This window comes from Hemibagrus wyckioides, linkage group LG07 (genome assembly GCF_019097595.1).
Source record: "Hemibagrus wyckioides isolate EC202008001 linkage group LG07, SWU_Hwy_1.0, whole genome shotgun sequence".
Lineage (NCBI taxonomy): Eukaryota > Metazoa > Chordata > Actinopteri > Siluriformes > Bagridae > Hemibagrus > Hemibagrus wyckioides.
In genome coordinates, this window is record NC_080716.1 from 23,397,970 (window position 1) to 23,407,812 (window position 9,843).

General features: G+C 40.5%; 2 protein-coding genes across 3 annotated transcripts; one reads left to right on the top strand and one right to left on the bottom strand.

Annotated features, from left to right (window-relative positions):
• The first annotated feature begins 668 nt into the window (after positions 1-668).
• msmp1 (microseminoprotein, prostate associated 1) lies at positions 669-2,002 on the top strand. The gene is made up of 3 exons (XM_058394998.1): positions 669-815; positions 1,159-1,267; positions 1,358-2,002. The coding sequence occupies exons 1-3, from the start codon at positions 725-727 to the stop codon at positions 1,524-1,526; spliced, it is 369 nt and encodes a 122-aa protein (XP_058250981.1). The 5' UTR covers positions 669-724; the 3' UTR covers positions 1,527-2,002.
• A 139-nt stretch (positions 2,003-2,141) lies between these two features.
• rgp1 (GP1 homolog, RAB6A GEF complex partner 1) lies at positions 2,142-9,783 on the bottom strand. 2 transcript variants are annotated; one of them, XM_058394997.1, is made up of 9 exons: positions 9,668-9,783; positions 9,106-9,221; positions 7,195-7,328; positions 6,077-6,160; positions 5,575-5,724; positions 5,053-5,199; positions 4,828-4,955; positions 3,705-3,882; positions 2,142-3,106 (listed from the first exon to the last, which is right to left on the bottom strand). In XM_058394997.1, the coding sequence occupies exons 2-9, from the start codon at positions 9,219-9,221 to the stop codon at positions 2,883-2,885; spliced, it is 1,161 nt and encodes a 386-aa protein (XP_058250980.1). In that variant the 5' UTR covers positions 9,668-9,783; the 3' UTR covers positions 2,142-2,882. The 2 variants fall into 2 exon arrangements, with proteins under 2 accessions (XP_058250980.1, XP_058250978.1); XM_058394995.1 differs by lacking the exon at positions 9,668-9,783 and adding an exon at positions 9,422-9,567.
• Between the last annotated feature and the right edge of the window lie 60 nt (positions 9,784-9,843).

Sequence of the window (9,843 nt, forward strand, 5' to 3'; positions counted from 1 at the left end):
CTTTCTTTATGGGTTTCCTTCTCCCAAACAACCACTGAAGGCTCAGCTGGACCAGGCCCATGTAAGCTTACAAAATGGAGACATGTCCATGACATCATCAGTATGAGCTAAGTCTGGGGAAGCAGATAAGGGTCAGTGCATCCTCCGGCCGTGAAGTTAGCCCTGTCTGTTTGAGGACTACCTAGTAACCACTGGGTGAATCTGGTCCTCAGAGAACAGTAGCATCTGTCCGCTGATGTTGTTGATGTGGACTTGACCATCCTCAGGAGTACAGTATTGAGATACTGAATCACCATGCTTTGACCAGCCAGGTGACAAGTATATTAGGTGTTAACACCCCAGTAATGTTGATGTAATGGTATAAGATGTGCATAAGCAGGGTAGTCAGTGACCATCACTTTCCCTCCTTCTCTCTTGCCTTCTTTCTCACCTCTCCTCTTGCTCTCACCTCACCCTCCTTCCCTCACTCTTAGTCATTTTGAATGTCAGTATTTTGTTTTTCAAGGTCATGCCCAGTGGAGCGGAGAATGGCAAATCGCTGGAGAAACAGAACGAATGGTGCCAAGCCACAGCCTTTTTTCCTCTCCAACCCCCCCCCCCCAAAAAACATGCCGATGGTTCCCCCTCCCATCTCTGCGTACCTCGAGCTCACATGAGTATAGGGGGTATAAATGGAGGTATGAAAACAGAGTGATACAGACAACAAGTTACAGAAAGAGAAAAGATGGCAGGACAGTGGATGATGATCTTGATTGGTGTTTCACTGTGGATGACTTGCTCAGCAGCTCCAACCGAATGCCACTTCAACTCTCAAGGTGAGATAAATCCTTTTATAACTCAGATGCAGATATGTCTGGAAACAATGTAATTTCACCACCTAATAGATTGCAGAGTGCAGAGGTATAGTGTTCACTCCTGATTTCCTTTCATCTTTGAGAAAGTACGCAGCCTAAATATATTAGGCGGTGACATTGTAACGTGACACAGATACCTGTACAAACTGCAGCCTTGAGAGAATCAGCTGATTAATTAATGCAGTATCTTTCACATTTATTATATCACCTTCCTCAAAGTCAAATGTTAAAGTCAATTGTAATCTGTTTAATGTACCTTTTTGGAAGCTAAGTACTTTCTCCTCTGTTCTCTTTGTCTCTACAGCTCTGTGTGAGTATGAGGGAAGGCACTACTTGTTGGGTCAGAGCTGGATGGAGAAGGGGTGCATTCAGTGCACCTGTCTGCACCCTTTTGGAGTGGGCTGCTGTGAAACGTCAGTGACCCATTTCTGTCTTAAAGAAAGCCTAGTATACTGACAGTATTTTTTTTATTGAAATAAAAGCTGATCTCTCTTTATCCTCAGTGTGCAGCAGCCAGTGGACTTCCCACCTTGGTGCCAGGTGCGAGTTGAATCTGTAACCTGTAAGGTGAGCTTGGTCCTGACCTCTGATCCACGTCTGCCCTGCATTCCAGGAGAAGGGAACAATGTGGACCCCAGTCATGGAGACATGAACATGAAACTAGCAGGTTAACAAGACAACAAAGCAGTTGATCCATCTGTTAAGCCTGCACTATGCCTGTCTGCCTGAGCTGTCATTGTGCTTTACCTGTAGGATCTGTAATGATACAATAACTAGTAATAGCCTTTTATCACTCTGAAAGTTAGATAAAGTGCTGCTCTTGTCCAGGGGTCATTTCCATCCCCTGCTTTAATAAACTCTACTGGTTTTATATCTTGCCTCACTATGCAATGATGAAAGAACCCTGCCCAGATTTGGTAATAAATGCAGAAGTCTGCTAGTGTTGGTACAGCCTTAGTATTCACTATGAAGTTGAAACAAATATTAATCCCTAATCCGCATTTATAGCCTAAAAAAACTTCTTCTTAAACATCATGTGCTCTATTCTACTCAAATAGCATGGTCATGATATGTTAAATATTACCTAATGCACTATTGTAAATATCCAGCTTTGCACACTCAATCATATATTACAGTTTTATTTTGAGTGTACCACTTCAATATTTACCTAAATAAAATCTATCAAAGTAACCCCGTGTCAGTTCATGGTGATGGGGAAGGTGACAAAATACATTTCTCTGAATGCACTCTTTTTATTTAAGAGTTCAAAACACTGTTAATAACTGAAACAGAGAATCTGTCAGCTTGTAAAGAAATGCACACTGAAAGGAAAGGTTTGTGTATGTATACACAAACAGTAAAACAGAGCAGGTCCGCAGTAGGGAATTCATATAAAATCATAAACACTTAGCTTTAATTTGAACATCTGTACATCTGCCAATTCATGCAGTTAATCCATCACCCAATCATGTGTACACTATTCTGTGTAAACTCTAAAGACACTTGTGTGTGAAACTTACAGGATATCAGCAGTTTTCAATCTGGTGCCAACAAGCCACAGTTCTTGGTACCTAGTCGCTTATATAACTTTTCCGGCATATTCAGATATGTTCGATCACATTACTGTGGACATTACCTGAAGCTCTTGATCTGTATTTGCATTGTCCTTTTGCCACCTGATTGGCTGATTAGATAACTGCACGAATGCTCATAATAAAGTGTACATTAGCGCACCAGGCAGAAACACAATAAATACGGAAGAGGTCCCATGTTAATGCCTGAAATGTTAAAATCAGGTCCACATACACACACAAGATAAGACAAATAAAAGACCAGAAACATGATTCTTCTGGTTTTGATCTGTAAATCCAGATAAAGGAAAATCACACGCACACGCACACACGCGCACACACACGCGCGCGCACACGCGCGCACACACGCGCGCACACACGTGCGCACACGCGCGCACACACGCGCGCACACACGCGCGCACACGCACACACGCACACACACGCACACACGATCAATTCAGATATTGATACTGTTTGTCCCTGTGAACTGAGAAACATATGAAGCAAGTGCCGGATTGGTGGGAAGCACTTTGATTGGCAGGTCCCAGCTGAAGGTGTCCACATCCACCTGCTCTGCCCCGGTCCATACGGTGACTTCTGATTGGTTCTGAAGAACAGTAGGCAGCTCCACTGGCTCTCTTGCTGTGACGAATTCAAAGTGTAGGCGCCATCTTAGGCTTACTAAAGTGAGGGAAATGTACAGGCTCATCAAGAGACAGCAGTAGTAACGTTTAAAGTCATTATGCTAAAAAATATTTTCTAATATAGGAGAGATAATCTGCATATAATCATCACAGTATTACAGAAGAACTCTGATCCAGGATCCATATTCTTATTCTAAAAGCATAAACTATAAACCAGGGGTATTCATCTAAAAATTTTCAAAGATTCTGAACAGGTGAGAAATATGTTTTTTAATTAATATAGAGTATAAAAACATATTTTTCTCTGGCCAATCATCTTGAAACATTTTTAAATGAGCGGTCACTTCACTAATCAGATCAGAGAGTCTAGAGCCTGAGAAGAGGATTTGCAAAGACGTTGTCATGGTTCATGTTTAACCAGAGGTGCTGAACTACGACTAGTATTTTTAATATGTACATTGATGTGCTTTGGTACAGTATTTCAATAGCTTGCTGGTTCTGCCAGCTGATGACCCCAGATATAGTTAACAGTTTATGTTTCAGGTTAACTTACTCCTGTTCTGTACTTGGTTTAAGCCAGGTCAGAAAACAGTGTTAGATTTTTGATGACAAAGTGAAGAAGAAGGTGAACTAACCAATGTCAGTGCTGAAACCGGGTGTAACGTTGAGAGGAACAGGCAGGGAGAAATGGCTGGAGGCCGTGTGGAGGCAGGACTCCAGATGCCGTCCATGACTTGTGACACTGACCGCCTGAGCTGGTCGCCTCTGATACTGCTCATGGACCTCCTCCTCGCTCTGCAGACTCACTGAGTACTGAAATCACATACAACATACCAACACGGGCTAGATTAGTGCTTGTACAAATACACAAGTATTACAATACACACACCCTTCAGTGTACACGGCTCAGTGTACAGGTTTATACGCATAGTCTGAATTTAGGAACAAAATATTTTAAGCTTTCTGGATTAGTGTTACCAGAGGAGGTTTGGTAATGACACTTGTACAGATTTAACTGGCTGAATAGAGCAAGATAAAGTATTTGTATGCCTATCTGTGTGGACCAGGAGACAGCTGTGGACAGAGCCACTTGGGGACTTTCACACCGTCACAGATCTGCCATTACATCTGTCAGCTTGTGACAGCAAAGAACTAGTGTCTATAATGACCTCAGAAACTACAGACCTAATAGTTCCTCATGGGCCATTGATTGCTGTAATCAGTTACAGTTACATTATTTACTGTTTAGGGTGTCCCAAATGAGGATGGGTTCCCTTCTGAGCCTGGTTCCTATCAAGGTTTCTTCATCATATCCTCCCATGGAGTTTTTCCTTGCCAACGTCGCCACAGCCTTGCTCATTAGCAATAAAATAGTTTAATAATTTAATTTAATAATTTGTTCTTATTTCTAGGTATATTTTATCTTAATTTTTCCCCTCCCCTTTCTCCGTTTCTCTTCTTTTGTAAAGCTGCTTTGAGACAATGTTCATTGTAAATGGCGCTATACAAAATAAATTGAAATGAATTGAATATGTAGCTTGAACTGACACATCAACATGACATGACACTCACAGAAATAACAATAAGTCTATTAGAAGTTTAATTATTACAGCTCAATGAATTATTATAATTCAATGAAATGAAATATTTTGTGACAGAATAATTGCTTTTAAGACTGGACTGTTCAATGTTAATAGTAAAAAAGAGCATCGCAGAATCAAAAGGGTAAAACAATAAAGGTTTCCGTGTGATCTGTACCTGTAGACATGGGATATCTCCCTCTGAAAAGTTAAATGTGCCAATGATGTCCTCTCCTAGTCTGTACACAGTCTTAAAGATACAGAATTTGGCCACCTTCCCTCGCATGTTAGTGATATTAAACAGATCTGTAGAGGAGAAGAAGGTCAACGTAAATGCCTTGCTGAAATAAAACGTGCATAAAAACACGAATATATCAGTAACATGGATAGATATTTCACTGACGTGGACAGCGGCGTGAGGTAGTGATCATCAGCATGTCTAGTGCTCGCTCCAGAGGTCTTGTGTCTCTTCTTCCTCCCTCCTCCTCTTCCAGGAAGGGGTTTGTGGGTGACACTTCCTCATCCTGTAGGAAAGGGGGCTCAGGCATGCCTAAAAACACACAAAATCACCATCACAATTACACAAAATGTTGGATATAACCCACAAAATGGAATACTATTTTCATATAAAAATTAAAATCACATGCTATTTTGGCAATTCTTAATTCATTTATAACATAAATAATATAGTGTGTTGTAGGTTCTGCACTGGAGGTACTGTATATTGAGAGATTTTGGATATGGTGCAACAGAGAAATGGATTTACTATATTCTTCAAAGCATATTTTTTGACAGGTACCAGAAACGTGCTTTTCATTTGGAGGATAACATTCTCCAGAACAGAATATTGAATAAAGGCTGAAAAGGACTAACTGATGATGCTCCTGTTGATCTCTGCTGCAATATTTATGACTATGAAACATACCATGCAGAACGAGCACTCTGAAGGGGACACGCAACAGCTTGATTGGAGAGTTGACCCTCTGACAACCAATCGTGAGCTTGTATACATACTTCACCGCCTGACCACGGAAACTAGGAGGGCCGTCCGTGGGAACGAGCTCACTGTAAGTGTCTGTACCCAAGAAAAACATAAAAAGTCAAGTGAAGAGATGTGAAAGAGGGAATAAATAAAGAAAAAATAAGACAGAATAGTATAATTGTGTGCTTACTATTTCCTCAAATAGTCAGGTTTGTAACATATGTTGAAACATTTACTATACACATAGTATATCTGTATAATTAATATATAGAGTGACATTTTCTCTCATTTTATACAACTGAGTGATTGAGGGTTAAGGGCATTGCTCAAGGGGTCAATCTTCTGCTCAGCAGTCCAACACCTTAACCACTAAGCTACCACATCCACATACCCCACTAGTAAATATTTAACTCCATCTTAAAGCAGATTAAATTGAACTGCATACAGGTTTTACTCTCTCCAGGGTCTAGCCGCAGGTCACAGAACAGGATCTTGGGCGGAGTGTCCAGCATGCACTGGCCTCGCTCTCCTAGTGATGCAGAGGGAAAAAAAAACATTATGCCTCAATAGCAAAAACAACCCAAGGATTGTAAAACAAAGTGGAACATGTCCAAAGCCGATTGTGTCACATCCTGCGTTCTGATCCCACAATAATGGGATCAAAAAAAAAACAAAAAAAACCAGAGAAATTATAGAGCTTCATTATTAAAGTAAATCGAAAATAGTTGGGAACTCTTCTATGAAACAAAAGGAAGATTGTTTTCATGCCACACAGGAAAATATGCTGGAGTTCACTCGAATCCAATCCTCATCACATGATCCCTCCACAAATTTAATTAAACACTATGCATGTAGGCACAGTATTTCCACCCAGTGGAAGTGTTTAGTAGTGGAGTAGTGGACTAGCTCACTGAAACTAATTGATCAGAATAAGGACGTAAAACTAAACACAAAGGATTAAAACAAGTTGCATAGGTTAATTTTTTTGTAATTATGCTGTGCTGACAAAAGTCAGTTAGGTGTAAGGCAACAGACAAACAGATTTTCATGAGCCTTGGGAAGTTCATGCTTACTTATTAAAACCTATATCTGAGCAGTGAGAAGCCAAAATGTTGTTGATTTTACCAGCATTTTATTGTTTCATTAGTCACTTAAAATTGGATATATTAAATCATGTGATTTTTGATGACAGACACCCAACATAGCTCATACATGGCATACACAGCTCATATATATATATATATATATATGGCATATGCACTGGTCAATTAAGTGTGTATACATTAGTACTTACTTTCTCATATCTGTATTTTTTATGCTTTTGTGTTGTCTTGCACTTCTCCTTACCTTATTCCCACGATACACTGTCTGTACAGTCTATTTATTGTTTGACATACACATCTTTGGAGGTGCTGAAGCTCATTTCACTGCACCTTTCTACCAGCTATATGTGACAATATATACTGTAAGTGTTGTGTGGTGTGTTACATTGCGTTAGCTTGTCTTAAATTTAGCCCTGTAGAACTTGAAGCAAATGTGCATTGAGCTTGAAATGGGTCTCACCTCTGCTGGGGATGAGCACAGTGTCATTTTCTGCCTGCACATCTTGCTTGGTGCCCTGAGTGGGCAGAGCCACACGGCTCTCACTGGCGTGGAACTGGCAGTGGATCTGAGCACTAGCCCATGCAAGCATCTCACTAAAGATTAAAAACATCAAGAGGATAAAAAAAGCTTTATTTTTTTTAAGCATAAAGTCGAAAAAGTCGTAAAGTCGAAAGTCAGCTATGCAAAATTTTCTTATTAATGTACAGGTTAATTTATCTTGGCATGAAAATTCTTGTTAAATCAGTAGCTCAGTAGCCCAAAGACTTGTACTAGGCCAAACCACTGAGATAAATGCCAAATAATGCAATTGTAAATTGTTTTCCTTCTGCAGAGTTTCCATTGGAACTTTACAACATGTCACTGTACGGAGGTCATGGTCTATTTGCAATACTCCGCCAACTACCAGACAGAAACAGAACAGTGTTAAACGTACATCTGGTCTAAATCTGTCAATGCAGAATATGGCGAGAGTTTATACTTGTCTTAGTATAGAACAAAGCATTTTGGTGTGAAGTAGACAGGGCAGGATTCAATGTCAGAGAATAGATAACATATTGGCTATTTAACATGCTGCTTCAAAACAACTGACAAAATATGAATCTAGCAGCAAAAGAAGTGAATGCAAATGTCCAAATTTCTGATATATCACCTAGTGGCTCTCTGCAAAACATCATAAGTGTGACAATAACATGCATTAAGCATCTGTGTGCTGTGTTCATGTGTATAAACTACACTATATAATGAAAGGTTTGCGAAAACATGACCACAACACTTGTATGTGCATTTTATATACCTGATTTGACATTCAGTCCTCTCTTTGACGTTCCACTAGATTATGAAGCACAGCTATGAGGATTTGGGGATTAGCTGGCTTTTTACACAGGGGTATTGTGATGCTGAAAAATACTTGCGCATCATTGGTTCTAGTGAATGGAAATTGACTGACTACAGCACACCAAAAAAAGTGAAATAAATAAATTCTACAATCATGATGTACACTATATTGCCAAAAGTTTTGGGACACCCCTCCAAATCATTGAATTCAGGGGTTGGGCTCGGACCCTTAGTTCCAGTGAAAGGAACTCTTAATGCTTCAGCATACCAAGACACTTTGGACAATTTCATGCTCCCAACTTTGTGGGAACAGTTTGGGGATGACCCCTTCCTGTTCCAACATGACTACACAGCAGTGCACAAAGCAAGGTCCATAAAGACATGGATGAGTGAATTTGGTGTGGAGGAACTTCACAGAGTCCTGACCTCAACCTGATAGAACACCTTTGGGATGAATTAGAGCAGACACTATGAGCAAGGCCAAAACTGGGATGTCAGCTTCAAGTCTTCTGGGAAGGCTTTCCACAAGGTTTAGGAGTGTGTTTATGGGAATTTCTAACCTTTATAAGCACATTTGTGAGGTCAGGCACTGATGTTGGATGAGAAGGCCTGGCTCACAGTCTCCACTCTAATTCATCCCAAAGGTGTTCTATCAGGTTGAGGTCAGGACTCTGTGAGGTCAGTTCCTCCACACCAAACTCACTCATCCATGTCTTTATGGACCTTGCTTTGTGCACTGGTGTACAGTCATGTTGGAACAGGAAGGGGTCATCCCCAAACCGTCCCCACAAAGTTGGGAGCATGAAATTGTCCAAAATGTCTTGGTATGAAGCTGAAGCATTAAGAGTTCTGTTCACTGGAACTGAGGGGCCGAGCACCACCCCTGAATTCAATGATTTGCAGGAGTGTCCCAAAACCTTTGGCTATATAGGGTAGTGCATGTTGTGTTTGTTGCTATGAATCCTTTAAACCTGCCTCTATAAGACAAATGCACTGAAGTATACTTCTGTTACCTGGGCTAAAAGGTCTTCTTACCTGCTTGCACTAGTGGAGAGATGGGATATTGGATTAGTGAAGGTGATGAGACACTCCAGCACTTCTCCAGCCAGGAACACAGGCCCACGAGCCATGGAGGCCACCACCTCAATCATCTGTGACAGTGAGGAGAAATACACTTTAATCACCAAAACATCACCGAAACATCACTAATACATCACTGATACAAATACTGTGAGTTCACACCGACACTACATATATCACATCTGAGGATAATTTACACAGCTTCAACAAAGCAGCTGATTTTTTAATTAAGATAGCACATATAAAAATAACATCAACAATCCCTTTATACCTTTATAAAAGCAAAAAATAAATTAAAAACCGAGACTGTTATGTTTAATATGACAAAAACTACACGGCTGAACCGTAACCGGCAGAAAGGCTTCAAAAACAAAACAACTTATGGACAAATTGTGATGTCCAAGTGTGACGTTTCCCTGGGTTCACACTACTTCCGACGAACTGTTAAATGTCGAAATGCACCCGATTTACACTGCGAACTAGGTACATTACACATCAGCACGTATAATCAACTTACTGTGAATAAGCTGATTTATCAGTATGATAATAAAAAACGTTTAAACCAAAGCACGGGAACGCCGGTATAGATTTTGTTCGGCCATCATGCAGGGCTCCGTGGCAATACGCGACGAATAAGGAGTCGACTATAAGGCGTCAAAGGGGAAACTCAGGTTTTCTGTCACAAACACGACT